Source organism: Anabrus simplex, chromosome 2 (genome assembly GCF_040414725.1).
Source record: "Anabrus simplex isolate iqAnaSimp1 chromosome 2, ASM4041472v1, whole genome shotgun sequence".
Taxonomy (NCBI): Eukaryota; Metazoa; Arthropoda; class Insecta; order Orthoptera; family Tettigoniidae; genus Anabrus; species Anabrus simplex.
In genome coordinates this window covers 975561562-975581001 of record NC_090266.1, presented here as the reverse complement: position 1 = coordinate 975581001, position 19440 = coordinate 975561562, and the positions used below count along the sequence as shown (strand labels likewise).

Genomic DNA, 19440 nt, shown 5'->3' with positions numbered 1-19440 from the left:
CCATCGCTAGATGCATGCACCTACCAACCAGGTGATTATTCCTAGCACGTTAATCATGTGGAAACTCATATCTTTCTTGCACATCATAAAAGTTTATGAATATTCTGCAAAAATTGGTGAAACTCTGTTATATCAACAAGAGATTGTATTATAATTTTGAGAGCAAATTCATGCATTTACCTGCCAAATGAAGAAGAATTCCCAGAGCTCCTTTGTGTACACTTCAAGACCATTGACTGTTAACAACGAATGACACCTCAGTACCTCACCATTCTCAGTGCTGCTAACTGTCCAAAATTTACATTGCATACTCTTGGACGATGCGTACTCTTGACCACCTTTACCCTATGTAAGATCCTGGTTTCATTATATTCTGTATTGTTATATTTACATTCTTCATTCTTTATTTTCAGTTCCTGTGTATAAACATACTCATCTTGAAATAGATATTTCCAACAAAAGTGACAGAGTAGAATGGGGACATGCTCGATATCAGTCTGTTTACAAACCAGATAGAGCATATGAACTTGTGGTGCAGTGGATTACTTCTTCAGGACCAATTGTTGCAGAACTGGTAAAATATCTATAACTTCTTATATGAATGATTTTTTTTTTACTCTTAAAACCACCACCACCACCAAAATTATTAGTCCTTCATTCCTTTCTTTCTACCTATAATTTTGTTGAATATTTTGTAAGCTGTCATCCTCAATATCATAGAATAAGAATGTGCTAATCATTCCCTGTAGAGTAATGAAAGTGCTGCTGGGCTTCATTATTTTGTTCTCAATTTAAATTTTTTTAAAGTACCATATTTGCTCGAATAATCAGCACATATCTTTTGTAAAAATATTATATTAAAAATTGGGATGCTCAGATTATTTGGGACAAGGTTGACAAAAACTTATTTAATAAGATAGAGTTTGAAGGATGTTCCACCATTCAACACATTGTAAAAATATATTAAATTATAAGAAGACCGGTTTCGACTCCCTTGGAGTCATCATCAGTTTTCGATGAAAATCAAAACCAGGGGAATCAGATAATGATCATCATAATGAACAACCATGTACCTGTTGCATGGAAACACATAAACACGACACGAACATTTATAATGATATGAAACTTTGGCTCTCTAAGAGTGTTCTTGGATTTGACAGTCCTGTTTCTATCTGAAAAAAAAAAAAAAAATAGAATTGGATGAAATACACACACATTGAAGCAAAATGTACAAAGACATAGTTCTGGCCTAAATTGTCATGCATTCATGGACACGGAACACTGGAAACACATGCACTGTTCGAAAACGCACACATACGATATGAAACACTTATAATGATATGAAACATTGGCATTACAAGAACGTTCCTGGGTTTGACTGGCCTGCCTCAATCTGACTAAACTAGATGAAACATATATACATTGAATGTACAAAGACAAACCACTTGTCATTTAAAAGTTCTGGTTTTGGTTTCAAAAATTGTCATGTGTTCATGGAACACAGAATAGAACTGCTGGTCCTGCTTCAATCTACTGGAAACGAATGCACTATCGCAGTTGAGAATATATTGATTGAAAGTTTATACACTGATACGAAACACATGGCACTTTAACCCTTTCCACTCAAATTATTTGTAAGTCCTGATTTCTCCCAACTTGTATTTATTTCTGTCAGCGTTCTTCATATTTTAAAGCCTGGTATTAAGTACTCGTTGTAACAATATATACAGGAAGGAACTAAAAAATGAATTAATGTATGGTATTTACAGGACACAAAATCAAGTTTTTCACTTTCTTAATGGTATGTCTTGGGTGTGTGGAAGCATTCAAAGCAAATGCCTGGACGGAGCCCTGCTTGCTAATCCAACCAGTCTCCACTAAAATAATCCTGCATTTCTGCCTTATTGTTCATCCCCATGTTGATAATTATACCAATAACTGCCTTCAGCTCTTCTAATGTCACAGCATTCCGAGAAAACCAGATAGATCTCTTCTGAAGTGGGGTATTTTGCTGTATTTTCATTTCGGCAAATTTGTTTGTCTCAGGGACAATAGAGGTTATCAACTGATCAGTAAAAAATAGCTACCAGTACTCTCGTTCTATTTTAGGTCTGTTGCCACAACTCACGAATCCACTGACTAATCTGTAAAGAAATTTGACTAATCCTGCATTACCCATTCTCCGCACTCTCCAAGGTATGTTCGAGGTCAGCACTGTATGACTGGGACCAGGATGAGTCACAATACTATCACCTCCTCCATGATTTCTTGCGACGCTGATATCAATATTGTCATTTGAATTACTAATGGATATATCACTTTCATCGCCAGATTCAAAATTTTCATCACTTTCATGGTCACTATCATAAAAATCAGCTGAAATAGATGCAAGAATCTCAGCTTCAGTCAGACTGTGCGCCGCCATGTTGCTTCACGCGACTGCTTTCCATTGTCAAGGAAACAGAGCAATTTTGCGAAGCAAAGAGAAACTAAAACACACCTGTTTGGTTTCTTTTGGTTTCCGGAAGGGACCAGCAATTACGAAATGAAGTACGAAAGCCCTGGCATTCCAGGTAACCTAGCAACGAACGGCGAAACATTGTGTCAACTCAGCTATACACACGAGCTATGACAACCGGAAAGGGTTAATGTTCTTGGATATGTGTAAAAATGCCGTCGTATGTTTGCACAACTCGGCATAGACTTCTCGAGCGGTCCTGTCACAATCAACAGGAATATGTGAACCTTTTAAAAAAACCAAAACTTGTTGTCTATTACAACCACACATCACATGAAATGTTTGGTAATCAGCTAAAATTATACATTGGCCTGAGATGCTTAGTATTTAAGAAAGATCTTGGGCCTAAATTAGAATTATTACCGTGTGTTAGTGGAACACGGTCCGACTCATTGGCTGAACGGTCAGCGTACTGGCCTTCGGTTCAGAGGGTCCCGGGTTCGATTCCCGGCTGGGTCAGGGATTTTAACCGTAATTGGTTAATTCCAATGACACGGGGCCTGGGTGTATGTGTTGTCTTCATCCTCATCACGACGTGCAGGTCGCCTGTGGGAGTCAAATAGAAAGACTGGCGAGCCGAACCCATCCTGGGATATCCCGACACTAAAAGCCATACGACGTTTCACGTTTCAGTGGAACACAGAACTTGATTGTCGGCCCTGATTCAAACAACTTCCACTTGAGCAGAACCCTCTCCCTACCTTATTATTAAGAGAAAAACACACACACTCTCTCTCTCTCTCTCTCTCTCTCTCTCTCTCTCTCTCTCTCGGTAGTCTTACATATTCACATTTATTTAACTGCTATATTATCTCCTCTGATGCTTTTAGGTCTTGATGTGGACCCGTAAAGCCCAATCATGTGGACTACAGATGATACCCATCCCAGCTGATCCATTAGCTCTACCGTTCACACATAAATCAGATCCACTGAGAGGACCGATCTTTGTGCCTCTTGATACAGAATGCCTAATGGGGAACAAGAGCTACTTGTTTGAAGGTAACGTGTTTGTAATTTATCTGCTTCTATTTTATAGATAGATAGTTTTATTGTGTTATGTCAAAAACATATCTAGATAAAAATAAATGCAGTTAAATATTGATCCTTACCTAACAGTAATACATTATGAAGTTAAAGACAGAACAGTGAAAGAGGACAGAGGTGAAAACCTTGTTGATGCAGGTCACATGCTGTTTTTTTTGTGTGTGAATGAATTGAGGTACCTCTCCTCTTCCTAACTTCAAATTATCAAAAACAGGGTGCTAGTAGGCACTTTGGGTAATAAGTGTGGGGGTATGATTAACATGAACACAGGCATATAGAATGATGAATAACTGTTAATGCAAACATTCCTATATATTCACAAAATTCACTCATCATCATCATCATCATCATCATCATCATCATCACTGGCACAACAGCCCTTTGTGGGCCTTGGCCTTCTGAAGTTTTCCCCATTCTTTCCTGTTAAGTGCAGAGCTCCTCCAATTCTTGATTCCAATTATCTTTACATCCTCTCTCACCCCTTCTTCCCACCTTAACTTTGGACTGCCAACTTTCCTGGTTCCTTCTGGTACTGCATTAAATATCTTCTTTATCATTCTGTCATTAGCATGCAACACATGGCCTGCCCACTCCACCCTTCTGATCTTTATACAGTTAACAATGTTTGGTTCGTTATATAAATTATACAATTCATGATTATATCTTCTTCTCCAGACACCATTTTCTTCCACTGGCCCAAAAATTTGCCTCAAAATCCTTCTTTCACATAGGCCGAGCTGTCTTTCATCAGATTTTGAGAGTGTCCAGGTCTCAGCTACATATGTTAATACAGGCTTTACTAAAACTTTATACATCAGGACTTTAGTTTTCCTAAACAGCAACTTAGACTTCAGAGGTTTTCTGAGGCCATGATAGCGCTTGTTAGCAGACAGTATACGTTTTTGGATTTCAGAACTAACATTGCTCTTGGAATTAACTTCTGATCCAAGGTAGGTAAAGCTACGCGCAACATCAAACTTATACGAGCCAATTTCTATGAATGTAGACCCACTCAGGTAGTCTTTCTTGGTTACGGGCATATACTTAGTTTTTCCTTCATTAATCTGTAAATTCATCTTTCTTGCTGCTTTTTCAAGGCTTGTGGAAGCTTCTTTCAATGCTCTTGGTGTTCTTGCGATTAAATCAATATCATCTGCATATGCCAAAATTTGAACTGATTTATATAAGATGGTTCCCCTTGCGTTGATACATCTCTAACAACTTTCTCCAGGGCTATATTGAACAAAAGGCATGATAATGAATCTCCTTGCGTAACTCCTTTCTTGGTCGTTACAGCACTTGAAAACATATTGTGGATCTTAATTTGATTCCGAGTATTTTCCATGGTAGCTTTCACAAGGGCGATCAATTTCTTAGGGATCTCAAACTCTTTCATTGCTACATAGAGATTACTTCTATCAATGCTGTCATAGGCTGATCTAAAGTCAATGAGGAGATGGTGTGTATCAATTCCAAATTCTTTACATTTTTCAAGTATCTGGCGAATTGTGAAGATCTGATCAATAGTAGATCTTCCTTGGCGAAATCCGCATTGATAGTCACCAACCACATTTTCCACGTAAGGCACCAATCGGCTAAAGAGAATATTGGAAAATATTTTATAAGCAATGGATAATAAGCAGATACCTATAGTTAGAGCACATCATGATATCACGTTTCTTATGTATCGGGCAGATGATACCTACGTTCCATTCATCAGGGATTGTTTCAGCTACCCATATCTTGGCCACTAGTTTGTGAAAGTGTTTAACAAATTCTTTTCCAGCATTTTTCACAAGCTCTGATTGTATTAAATCAATTCCCAGGGCTTTGTTATTCTTTAACTTCTTAATGCCAAGCTCAACTTCCTCTACAGTAGGTATCGGTACTTCTATGTCTGATTTTCTTGTATTTACAGGAGGTAAGGTTACTTGGTTATCACTTGGACTTTCATTCACCAGTTTGTCAAAATATTGGGTCCATCTTTCTTGTATTGCTTTCTCACTGCCCAGTATTATACCATCTTTATCTTTACACAGACTTGTTCTAGGCTGGAAATCCTTACGACTTTTATTTAACTTCTGATAGAAAGCTCTCACATCATTCATCCCTTTCAACCGTCCCATTTCTTTTAATTCTTTCCTCTCATACTGTCTCTTTTTCTTCTTGTGCAATCTCTTTTCTTCTCTTCTGGAAGTTCTATACTCTTCCACTGCTTTTCGGGTGTGGTTCCTCTGTTGCATTCTCTTGTATGCTTCATTTTTTAAGGTTGTTGCTCGTGCACACTCTTCATCAAACCAATCGTTGTGCCAGACTTTCTCTTCCCTTGCTAAAACTTCATTTTCAGTTTGATAGTGCGTCATTAAGATTCTTCCAGACTTCATCAATAGTCTCACTATTAGGCAAATCGGTCAGGGCCTCATTAAGCAAGCTAGCATGTCTGAGAGCAGTTTCGGGCTCCTTCAGCCGAGCACTGTTGAACTTTCTTGCATTGGATCCATGTACCTTTCCTGCATTAGATATTCAGCTTCTAATAGCTGCTACCACAAGGTAGTGGTCAGAGTCAATATTAGCCCCCCTATAACTTCTAACATCCATCAAGTTAGAGAAGTGTCTTGCATCTAATAGGAGGTGGTCAATTTGGTTAAAAGTACTTCCATCTGGAGACTTTCATGTCATTTTATGTATGTCCTTGTGATTAAAAGTTGTACTTCCCACTACCATATTTCTCGAGGATGCAAAATGTATAAGCCTGATTCCATTATCATTAGAAATATCATGCAAGCTATATTTTCCAATACAAGGTCTGTATTTGTCTTCCTTTCCTATCTTCACATTCAAATCACCGAAGATTATTTTACAGTCTGCTTTTGGGCACTCATTATAAATTTCATCCAATTCATCATAAAATGAATCTTTATCTTCGTCGCTCTTCTCTTCAGTTGGAGCATGTGCACAGATAAGACTGTAATTGAAGAACTTCCCTCTAATTCTAAGTCTGCACAATCTATGCGATTTTGCCCGAAAATCCATGATAAGGTGTTTTATCTGCTTATTGACAACAAAACCAGTACCAAACATGTGATCCTTCATGTGGCAACTATAGAATACCATGTGATTTTTTCTCTGTATCACTCCTTCACCAATCCATCTCACTTCTTGAATAGCAGTAATATCTAGTCGATACTCATCCAGCTGATCGAGCAACTTTCTGAGGTTTCCAGCTTGGTAAACATTCCACGAACCAATTATCAAGTCCTTTACACGTTTGCGAGGTCGTCGTAAAAAGGTCACGCCGGCTATTTCTTGTTCAGATTTCGTACTAAAGAGAGTTTTTTTACAGATTGGGTTGTCAGCCCAACGCCAACCCCCAGCAATCCTGGAGGGCCGATGTTTTCTTTCGGGGTTGTCTCCCTTAGCTGGTGGATCCCCATTTTGAAGCGTCGGGAACTCGCTTTTTCGCCCTTATATGACTTAGCCGTGTACACGCAGTGTAGCCGTTGCCCAGGGGCCACGGCGTGGACATTCAAATCAAATCAAATCAAAATCTCTTTATTTGCAAATGAGGTGTCTACCTCGGTGGCAAATGGTACACTAAAATACATTATTGTCAAGCACTAAATATTAAATTAACAAGAGAAGAAAATTTTTCCTATAATACAATATTATACAATTTACGCTAACAATGTTTTTCTATTAAACACACAGCTCATCCTTACTAAATTTATATTGTTTACAAAATTCTACTTATAATATCTCCTGTACTACTTACAAATATAGTCAACTGATACACAGTATGTGGAATTACTTCAAATGATACTATACAACTGGTATAACATTAATATTTACATTGCATTTATTTATTTACTATTTTTTTTTTTTTTTTTTTTACCCGTTCTGGATCCTAAGTAGCATAACGACCTGCTGCGTCTTAACCAGAGCCCCTTTTGCCACCATTTTTCAGAGTTCCTGAAGGGCCTTCACAGCTACCGTAGTGGTCCCAGGGCCCTCGAAGTCCCCACTATACTTCACCCCTACAGGCAGTCCCCTACTTTGGCTGTCCAAACTCCTTAGACCAGGGGATGGAATTAATTTATTCACACACATTTTTTTTATTTACAATAACCTGCACTGGTCGAATGCCCTCTAACACTTCATTTATTTTCTCTGTTGCTGTTTATTCTCTTCTTGAATATCTGTACAGATTTTGGAAAAGGATCAAACACTACCCCTGGTAAACTGTTCCACTCCTTCACACCCTTCCCAATGAATGAAAATTTACCCCAATCGCTTCTGCTAAAATTCCTTCTAATTTTATATTTGTGGTCAGTCCTGCCGATATAATTATTTTCCAACTGAAGCCTCTCACGGATATCTCCCCATGCTGCTTCTCCTGTATAGGTTCTATATAATCCTGTAAGTCTAGTTTTCTCCCTTCTCTTACTTAGGCCCGGTTTCATCAACACATGTTAAATATATACTAACAAGTAGTTAGTTAATCCGGAGTTAGAAATTTAACATCTTGTTAGGTTTCTTGCGTTTCATCAAACTTTTCTTGTGAAATGTTAACTAATCGACTGTTAACTCTCCCAATATTGCGAACTGGTGCGAATCAAGGAGGCAGTGGTACGAACATGCTGTTTTACAGCGCGCTCCGATGCGCTTTTGTTTGAACACAGCTGTAAAATATGGTGCGTGAAGTGAAACGGAATCGTAGTTCTAATTTTTCCTCCTTCGAAAAAGAGTTGTTAATTGAATTAGTTAGTATATATATATATATATATATATATATATATATATATATATATATATAAATAAGTTATTGAGTGCAAGCGCACAGATGCCTTGACGATAAAAGAAAAGAAAAGAAAAGGCGCGGGAAAAGTCCGCGAGGGTTTCAATGGGGTAAACAGATACTTTTTTTAGCGGGTATCCGTTGTCACCTAACAAAATCACTTCGTTAATTGTCCCACTTCAAACTGTGCTCCGATATGGGAGTCATTAAATATTGTATTGTAGTGTGCAGAACCAGACCACCTAGCAAGTATATCCCTGATTTGGAGGTTAGGCTAACAGAGAATCCCTTTCGATTACGATATATTTCGGCCCAATTGCCTCCAGGTGATTGGATTCTTACATGTGTGCAATCTATTGCACGTAGAACAAACACCAGGAAAACGGCTTATTTCATAGAAGTCGCGGATAATTTGCTGACGCTCTTCTACTGAAGGGAATGTTATATACCTCCTTCTCATGGATGCTATTGCTGCAGACACTTGACCAACAACTCTATTAACAGCGGCTTTAGAAATTCCAGCATTGTCTCCGGCCATTATGTGAAAATAACCAGTAGCAAAAACTCGTAATATTATCAGTACCTGCAACATTGGAGAAAGAGGTAAGTTTCTCTTCGTAGGATATTCTAACCTCACTTGAATTTCGTCAACAACCTTAGCAACGACTGTTTTCGATAACCTGTATCTATGAAGAAATTTCGGATCCGTCAAATTTTCAGTCATTACGTCGCTGAACTCTTCTTCGATCAGGATTGTTTTGTAAAAGATCTAAATAGAGCAATTCCGCCTCGAAAGCGAGATTCACAGCAGCCATTTTGGAACAGGTTGCTAAATGCTAATGTTAGCCATTTAACATTGGAAATGGCTGATGTTAACTTTAATACGCAGTTTAACATTTGTTAATGTTAACATTTGTTGATGAAACGCAAATTTTCTTAAATCGTATGTTAAAATGATTTAACACCTTGTTAAGTACTAACATGTGTTGATGAAACCGGGCCTTAAAGTTTCCCACCCAAGTTCCTTTAACATTTCTGATACACTACTCTTTCTCCTGAAATCATGTATCGGACTTGGTAGGAATAAATGGCATTTCCTGTGTTTTATTAATACACTTCCACCAGCAAGAAGTGAACCCACAGGACCACATACTACCCCTTCGGCCCCCAACAAAATTCACTAACATACGGAAAAACAGAACAGTAATACAACTTGATTCACAAATACATTTTCTGAACGAATAATATGTACAGAGTTTTCGATAATATTCTCAAGTAAAGAGAAAAGTAAAACTTGATTCATAAATACCTACTTTGAAGGAATGTCTTTTGTACAGAGCTATCAAAAACAATAAAAAGTGAACAGAAAAGGTAGAACTTACTTCACAAATACATCTTCTGAATAAATGTCTTATTACTGTATATTTTTCATTTCATGATATGAGCTGTGAAAAGCTTTACAACCATCCTTAACAGTCTTCTATTATATTATATGTTTTTTTTTTGTTAGTTGCTTTACGTCGCACTGACACAGATAGGTCTTATGGCGACAATGGGACAGGGAAGGGCTAGGAGTGGGGAGGAAGCAGCCGTGGCCTTAATTAATTAAGGTACAGCCCCAGAATTTGCCTGGTGTGAAAATGGGAAACCACGGAAAACCATCTTCAGGGCTGCCGACAGTGGGGTTCGAACCTACTATCTCCCGAATACTGGATGCTGGCCGCACTTAAGCGACTGCAACTGTCGAGCTCGGTATTATATGTTTTACGTCGCTCTGACATAGATAGGTCTTATGGCGACTATGGGATAGGAAAGGGCTTCCCAGCATTTGTCTGGTGTGAAAATGGGAAACCACGGAAAACCATCATCAGGGCTGCGACAGTGGGGTTCGAACTTAGTATCTCTCGAATGCAAGCTGATAGCTGCGTGATCCAAACCAGGCAGCCACTTGCTCAGTTTAACAGTCTCCATTGGAAAATGTAGTTCTCTGAAGGAATGTGCAATTTCTAGTCTCATTTCTTAATATAAAATCATCTGCCACCTTCTCCAGATCTAACACCTCAGAAGACTCATTGAATTTAATCTCTGCTGCCCTGCATTCTTGCATGTTTTAAGGCCTGAGAAAGACCTCTCAGCTGTTGACGTCATGGGAATTTTCATTTCCATTCTAAAAAAAATAATAATGTCCTCTAAATTCTCAGTTATTTTTCCTTCATTCAGCAGCTACTCATGAAACATTCCTCTGTGAAGCAAAGGACGATCAGAGTCTACATTATCTTCATAGAATTGTAAAAAAAAAAAAGTTTTTGTTTGCATCACTCCCAAGTAGAAACTGCTCAACTTCAAGCAAGTATCTGTAAGGTGATGTGTCAAATGAGAAGCTAAACAATTAACAATGTTATCTATGATTGCAAAGAATAGACACTTGCACCTTTCTTATTAAACTGAATCAAACTGTTTTGCTGAATTATCTTCAGAATCGTCATACTGTTTGAGAAACCTTTTCTCCTATGCAGAGTGGGGGAATGAACTTCTGCAACTTTGACGGCCATTCACAGAACTCGCACACACTTTTCTTTTTACATTGTTTGAAATAAATTTTCGATCCCCACAACAGAAAGTTACTACCATTCATAAATAAATGGGCTGAACATGCCTTTCTCGAATACCTCCACTTCTCGCCGTGATGTGTTAACTCACACAATTTATATTTTCCCCGTAACTTCCAATTCTGCACCTCTTTTGATTGTACATGGATAACATGTTAATTGCACTGATTACTTCTATGGAAACTCTAGGGAGTCCAGGTACAGTATATGTAGCTGTCCTAGCTATCAGTCAACTTTGGGTGGGGGGGCAAAATGGCACTCTGCCCACCTAAGATCATTTTTGGTGGGGTAATGGGGTAAAAATCACATCCCCCACCCAAAGTTGGTGCCACTGGGTGCTAGGAAAGAGGATAAGAACTCAAACACAAATAAACACTATGACAGGCTGATATGGGTAGAGGGAGCAACAGTAAAGAGAAGCCAGGCCAAGTAGTTCAGATAGTAGAGCGCTGGGCTTATAAGCTCAAGTTGGCAGGTTCAGTCCCTGCTCAACCAGTGGTTTACGAAGGTGCTCAAATATATATCCAACCTCGTGTTGGTAGATTTACGGTCACATAAAAGAACAAAATTCCGGCATCTTGGTGTCTCCGAAAACCATAAAAGTAGTTAGTGTGACATAAAACCAATAACATTACTAGAAAAGAGAAGCAATGAAAAACATCAAAGCACACTCACCACTGTCTTTATTCATGGACCCTGTACTTATCAGGGCAAGTTCTTGTAGATTTATTTCTTTCTTCCCTCATCAAGAAAGATCTCTTGAATGATAGTGGTTGCTTATTACCCTGTTGAAACAGAGAAGTTGATACAAGCTCATGATGGACTGGTTTTGATAAAGAGAGAACCGATCATTATGTATTTTGTTCTTTTGTATTTTCATGTTAGTACCTGTTTCTTTATTCTATTGCTCTGTCTGCCACACAAGCCTGTCAATATGTTCATTCTTGTGTATATTCTTATACTCCTTCCTAGCACCTGGTTTATTGATGATTAGTATTTATTTTTACTTTTTGGAAGGTCTACACTGGACAATGGTCTGTCCATCATGTTTTTTGTTGTTGTTGTTGTTGCTATTATTATTATTATTATTATTATTATTATTATTATTATTATTATTATTATTATTATTATTATTATTATTATTATTATTATTATTATTATTATCTAATCAGCCAGCTAAGGACCACAATAAGTTCCACTATACATTCTGGCATTTACTCAGTTTTCAGTTGATCTAGTAGGTTTTCATTAGCTTGCTGTTCGACCACGGTGTTCATCCAACCACTTTGTAACAGTTATCCACTTCACATCCCGTAAAATCCGAAAAGTCACAATGCTTGTTCTGAAAAGGTCTTGTTTGTGTGTATCATCTGGTCGTACGCCCATTTCTTCACAATTGAAATAAATTTAAATCATTGTAAATGTAAAAATGCTATACTGGAAACAAAAACATTTTTTATAACATCTGTTCAAATGAATAGATATCGTTTTAAAATAAGCTAAAATAAGTAAATCCATTTTCCCTCCCATTTCACCATCCCATTCAACCACCCACATTGATTTTAATTTATTTCAGTCTTTAAATTCACGTAGATTAAAGTAAAACAAGGTACTTATTAAGATGTTCTTAAGAAGATAAATACTTTGTAATTTCACCTAAGCATTGTAATACAGCTGAAGATGTTCCAGAGGGAATGAAACGTACTGTATATGATTAATTGATTTGCTTAATGCAAATATAAGTATCAAAAAGCTGAAATTTACTGTTATTGATTCATTGTAGGCAGTATGTTCCGAGCTGTCAGTGGAGAGAGGGCATGGAATGACATTAGTAGAAGAATAAGTTTGAGTAGTGTCTTTAAAGTAGGAAAGATCACAATATGAAGATACGGTTGGAATTCAAGAGGAAAAATTGGGGCAAATATTCGTTTATAGGAAGGGCAGTTAGGGATTGGAATAACTTACGAAGGTCGATCAAATATAAATGGGTTTTTTGTTCCTGCTATGCTTAGGCGGGACCGTTAGGAGTGGGGAGAGTGTGCTGTTAGAAATTTCCTGCCGTTTCGACAGTAACGCGCACGATGCTGGAGCAACAGGTGCATCCCTCTACTGCGCAATGCATAATTATAACATTTTTGCTCGTTAAGGAGTTGCAGTGTCGGAAATTTGCCAGAGATTGACTGCACAGTTCGGTGATCAAACAATGTCAAGACGCGTGTGTTTGCCTGGCATAAAAAGTTCAAGGAAGGACGAGAGCGTATGGAAAATCAGCAACTCAATCGCCGTCCTCGGACCAGCATTACAAGCGAAACATTTGTGCGGTTAAAGACATTATTTATGACGATCGATGGGCGACAGTATCAGAAATCAGTTATGGGAGCTGTCAAGCAATCATCACAAACGACCTACAGTTCCGTAGTAAAGTGTGTTCCAGATGGGTCCTTCGCTTTTTGGCCATAAATCTGAAGTTGAGACATTTGGAGGTCTGTCAGAGGCTTACAGCAAGGTTTGCGGAAGAAGGTGATGCATTTTTGAGTCGGATCGTCACCTGCGACGAAACATGGGTCCACCACTACACTCCCGAATCCAAACAAGCCGGTAAGGAGTGGCGGAGGAAAGGGGAGGCAGCACCAGTGAAAGCCAAGACTCGACTGTCAGCTGGCAAGGTTCTTGCAACCGATTTTTTCGATCGGCGAGGCATTTTGCCGGTTGATTTTTTGCATGAGTGACGCACAATCAATGCTGCTTACTACTATGAGCTGTTGAACAAGGCGAGGGTTGCATATTGCCGCAAAAGACAAGACCAGCCAATTCAACAGGTCATCCTACTCCATGACAATGAGCGGCCCCATACTGCAACTCTAACTGTCTCCAAGCTACAGAAAATGCAATGGACTACACTTGATTATCCTCCTTCCAGCCAGGACTTATCACCCTGTGATGTCCATTTGTTCAGCCCGCTTAAAGAATCACTAGGAGGGCAACGATTTGAAGATGACGAGAGTGTGGAAGACAAGTGTTGCCAACTTATATTTTCAAGATCCGCTAAATACTACTAAAAATCCTCTAAAATTCTGCCAAGATATCCGATCTCAAATAATGAGCAATAATAATAATAATAATAATAATAATAATAATAATAATAATACCGAGCTCGATAGCTGCAGTCGCTTAAGTGCGGCCAGTATCCAGTATCAGGAGATAGTAGGTTCGAACCCCACTGTCGGCAGCCCTGAATATGGTTTTCCGTGGTTTCCCATTTTCACACTAGGCAAAAGCTGGGGCTGTACCTTAATTAGGGCCACGGTCGCTTCCTTCCAACTCCTAGACATTCCCTATCCCATCGTTGCCGTAAGACCTATCTGTGTCGGTGCGACGTAAAGCAACTAGCAAAATAGTAATAATAAAGGTAAATGTCTGTACTCACCTGATCTGTGAGTTTCACTGGGATTAACCCCCTGCCTGCGAGCCGGCGAGCTAAAACTTGTAGGCGTTTTACTGCCAGGTGCCAACTAGGTGAATCCCCTACCTCAAGGGCCACACACAAAACAGGCCAGTTCATTAAATGGTCTTCCTTCATAGCATAAATATAAATGTTACTCTCTCACAGTTTCATTATCTGTCGTCATTCGTCAACTAAGAGATAAGTACCCATTCCCCACGCATTACAAATTTATGATACCATGATCTCATAACATCAAATCCCGATAACATTTTTTCCTCAGGTGACTGCTAGCTCCTGACAAGAAATACGGAATAGCTCGGAGACAGACTGGAGTACAAATGTTAAAAAAACGTAAAATGGATAAAACACTAAATCTGCTATAATAAATCTAGAATTCTGCCAGAAAATCCGCTGTCCACTAAATGATATATTTCTTTGCCGACAGTCTTCTAAATCCGCCAGATTTAGCGGAAAATCCGCTAAGTTGGCAACACTGTGGAAGACTTCGTCCTCAACTGGCTGTTGACACGGCCCTGTTCTTTTTACAATGAGGGCATCAAAAAGCTGCCCATACACTGGGACAAATGCATTTCCAAAGCAGGAAACTGTGTGGAAAAATAAATTGTAATTTTCTTGTGTTTTTCAATAAATGAATTTAAATTAAAAATAAAATTCCGTTTATATTTGATCCCCTCTGATACTAAGGTAGATGTTCAATAAATTTTCAATTTCATTGAAATCATTTAAGAAAAGTCTTGGAAAACGACAGACAGATAATCTGTCACCTGGGGGACTGCCCTAAATGCAGATCAGTAGTGATTGATTGAACCTCTGCTACCCTCTTTATGGGATATTCTTGTAGTTCTAAGGCCCTATCTAGCTCCTTATAACTCATTGCTACTTCAGACCCTATCCTAGTAATATGGAATTCTCCTTCCAGGTAATTATTTAATTTCCCTTTAGCTCCCTCTGTCCATTTATATTTAATAAATCTCTTTCCACCGAGCTCGATAGCTGCAGTCGCTTAAGTGCGGCCAGTATCCAGTAATCGGGAGATAGTGGGTTCGAGCTCCACTGTCGGCAGCCCTGAAGATGGTTTTCCGTGGTTTCCCATTTTCACACCAGGCAAATGCCGGGGCTGTACCTTAATTAAGGCCACGGCCGCTTCCTTCCAATTCCTAGGCCTTCCCTATCCCATCGTCGCCATAAGATATATCTGTGTCGGTGCGACGTAAAGCAAATAGCAAAAAAAAAAAAAAAAAAAAAATCTCTTTCCTTTTTCTCTCCCGTTTTTATTCCCCTCCCATCCACCTCGTCCTTTCTCCTCACATTTATGTATACCATGGCATAGTGGGATTGAGCCCAGTCAGCTATTTTGATCATGCTTATTCCTTTTAATATATCTTCTGCACTAATTTCCATATCGATTACACTCCATCCTTCCTTTATAATGTATGTCATCTTCCCTTCCCTATCCCCATTCTACTATCCATTCAAAATGTACACGTTTACTGCCGCTCATAGCTCTAGCAACTTCTGCCCATAGCAATTTCTCTCTCTATCTTCGCTCCATCTTCTGCCTCTCTTTATTACCATTACCTCCTTGCTATATACTAGACTTGAACCACCTATTCTTGCGTTCCAATCACTCAACAAGATTATCCCATCCTCTTCATACTTATCACTAATCATATTTATTTCCTCTATCAACTCCTCAAAGAAATATTCATTTGCATATACCGATCCCCTCGGATGATTATACAGGAACGCCAAGCATATCTCTTTCATCTTGCCTCCCATCCATTTTAAACCTAATCCATACCACCTCCTCCATCTCATTACCTATTTATTCAATTAAATCACTTATTTCTTCCTTTATTAATAATGATATCCCCCTGGATTTCTACCCCCTCCTTCCAAATTTCTTTTTCATTTTGTTCCTTACAATATGGTTTTCAGTGGTTTCTCATCTTCACACCAGGCAAATGCTGGGGCTGTACCTTAATTGAGGCCACGGCCACTACCTTCCCACTCCTAGCCCTTTCCTGTTCCATCGTCGCCATAAGACCTATCTGTGTTGGTGCGATGTAAAGCAACTAGCAAAAAAAAAAAAGTTCCTTACAACAAATCTTTTCCATGTTAATCCCTTCCCTTCTTCCAGCCATGTCTCCAAGAGTGCCACAATATCAAAACTCTCCCCTACTTTAATCACTTCTTCATTCCTCAACTTACTTACTATCCCTTCAATACTTATAAAACCTATCTCCCACCCTAGCTATTTATTCCCTTCTACTACCTCCCCCTCTCACCCTTGTACTTATTCCGTTCTGTTATAGTGGTCGCTTTGCTTCTTGTTATCATCACTCCTCTTTCGGTTTCATTTTCATTCTTTTTGCTCATTTTTGCATACTCTATTCTCTCTCTTACTTCATGCCCTTTATTTTTCTTACCTCACAAGTCTTTGAGGCTTAAACTTCTCCCCCTACTCATTACCTCTCATCGTCTTCTTTCTTCCCCCTCCGCTGCTCCTCTTCCTCTTGTCATCTCCTTACAGTCCTCCCTCTATTTTTGTCCTGTTGCTACTTCCTCTTCTGCCTGGAATTCTTCACTCTCCCACCTTGCGCCGAACTGGACTTTGATCCCTTTCTCACCGCCAGCCTCTGCCCCGCCATCACGATCTGACCTCTTCCAATCTTTCCTCTCACCTTCATCTACTGACTGTAACTCTGTCTGCTGATGTGTTCTATCCATTTCCTGTAACTTGTCCACCATCCACACTCATGACCATTTACCATTCCCGACCACCAACTGCTGCCCTCTGATAAGCGCCCTCAGGCCTTGCTCTCTCGCCACCCCTAGATGTTTACTTAAATTCTATAGCAAAGGTGCTCACACTGGGGGGCGCCCAGTACTGTAAGTGGGCAGGCAGGCATTGAGCGTATGCTATTCAGCCAGTGACACTGTGGTTACGTCTCAGGCCATGACGGTTGGGCGAAGTTCTCCCAGTCACTCTTGATCACTGCAGCGATATTCAAGTTTGAAATGGAAGCAGAAAATAACAAAAGTAAGAGACCAGAAATCTGTTTTATTTTCAATTCACATTATAAGAAATAAGTTATTTAATTTCATTGCAGTTTATGTATTTTGACCGGATACAATAAAGAATGAGGCCTACAACTTCAAATATCTTTATAATTTATGTAATGAAATGAAATGGCGTATGGCTTTTAGTGCCGGGAGTGTCCGAGGACAAGTTCGGCTCGCCAGGTGCAGGTCTTTTGATTTGACGCGCATAGGCAACCTGCGCGTCATGATGCGGTTGAAATGATGATGAAGACAACACATACACCCAGCCCCCGTGCCAGGGAAATTAACCAATGATGGTTAAAATTCCCGACCCTGCCGGGAATCAAATCCCGGACCCTCTGACCAAAGGCCAGCATGCTAACCATTTAGCCATGGAGCCGGACATTTATGTAATGAATCACAATATTCACGATTATATGTCAAGAGGTGCTTTAGAAATATTTCTAAGATAATACAGATTAAGATGGATAAGTTGTGGCTTGTGGTTGTTTGGGTTTAAATTATCTTATAAACTCACCAATAATCAAATCATGCTTACCGGGAATAAAATTGGTTAGGTTATTTATTTGAAGGCATACTGTATATCTATTTGGTAGATGCATTTAAATTGTTGTTGTACTTTAATCTTGGATAGTAGATATCTATGTCCTCACTCATGATGAAACTCCTGTGCCATATAGAGGCTAGCCAGTATCATCGGATGCCTGATAAGTATTAAATACTATTTTCAGAAATTCAGTGAACAGGGAAAGTCACACATCAGTACAACACTGTGCAAAATCATGCAGTAAACTTATTGAAACATTTTGCTGAATGAATAACAGGAATGCTTTTAAAAAATGGGCCGGCCCTGGGGTGTGGGGTTAGCGTGCCTGCCTCTCGCCTGGAAGCCCCGGGTTCGATTCCCGGCCAGGTCAGGGATTTTTCTCTCTACCTGAGGGCTGGTTCGAGGTCCACTCAGCCTACACGATTAGAATTGAGGAGCTATCTGACGGTGAGATGGCGGCCCCGGTCTCGAAAGCCCAGAATAACGACCGAGAGGATGCACCATGCTGACCACACGGTCCCTCGTAATCTGCAGACCTTCGGGCTGAGCAGCGGTTGCTGGGCAGGCCAAAGCCCTTTCAAGGGCGTAAATGCCATGGGGGTTTTAAAAAAATGGAAATACTGCCATTTCCATCCAAGGAATTGTAAATCATAGCTTGTACGCTTAAACCCTGTACCTTTGTAGATTGTGACACAAAAATTATAATGTCAGTTTTATTTGACTGAATAAATATGAGAAAATAAAACTGACTGTTTGTATTGAGCAGAGTATAAATCAAATCAGAATATCTTGAAAAAGTGTCTCTTTTTTTTTTTTTGCGATTATAGCATTTTATTTTAAATACTGTACCCAATCAACATTTTGGTGAGTAGTGGAGGAGAGCTGCGTAATCACAATGGAATGCTGCCTTCCCCGCCAAGTGTGTTCGCTCTCTCACTTCACTGTGACGTATACTTGTTACGTAAATCGCCCGCATTTATGTCACACCTGCCCGGCCACACTGGGCTAGCCTCAATGGATGCCCAGCTGAGCACCCCTGTTTCCTTCACTGTCCACATCACATTTCACCCAAACTCTCTCTCCTTTTAAGTTTCCTGCATTCCTTAGTACGATGTCTGCCATCAGGATGGATATTAAGTTAACTTTAATGGGCCTACTAGCTTTTACTGTCCCTACTCTATACACGTAGTCTATGTCCACCTCACTAAAGTTTATCTTCTTTCACACCTTCCTGTAAACCATATATAAAAATATTCTTCCTCCTTCATTCCTGGTTACATTTGCTTCATCCCTTTTCACCTTTGCCAATTCCTCTCCTCCAAGTTATTTACCTTCAGGTTCATCTTTATTACACTCGGCCTTCACCTTTAACTCATTCACTTCTTCTTTGATGCC

General features: G+C 39.4%; 1 protein-coding gene across 3 annotated transcripts in view; it reads left to right on the top strand.

Annotated features, from left to right (window-relative positions):
• Iml1 (GATOR complex protein Iml1) overlaps positions 1 to 19440 on the top strand; it is a 724094-nt gene that overhangs the window by 668391 nt on the left and 36263 nt on the right. For 2 of the 3 annotated variants that reach the window (XM_067141784.2, XM_067141783.2), the window contains 2 exons: positions 414 to 574; positions 3349 to 3517. In XM_067141784.2, the coding sequence (XP_066997885.1) occupies positions 414 to 574; positions 3349 to 3517 (330 nt within the window). Of the gene's footprint in view, positions 1 to 413; positions 575 to 3348; positions 3518 to 14691; positions 14825 to 19440 lie in introns of those variants that run through there. The other variant, XM_067141785.2, reaches the window with a different exon arrangement.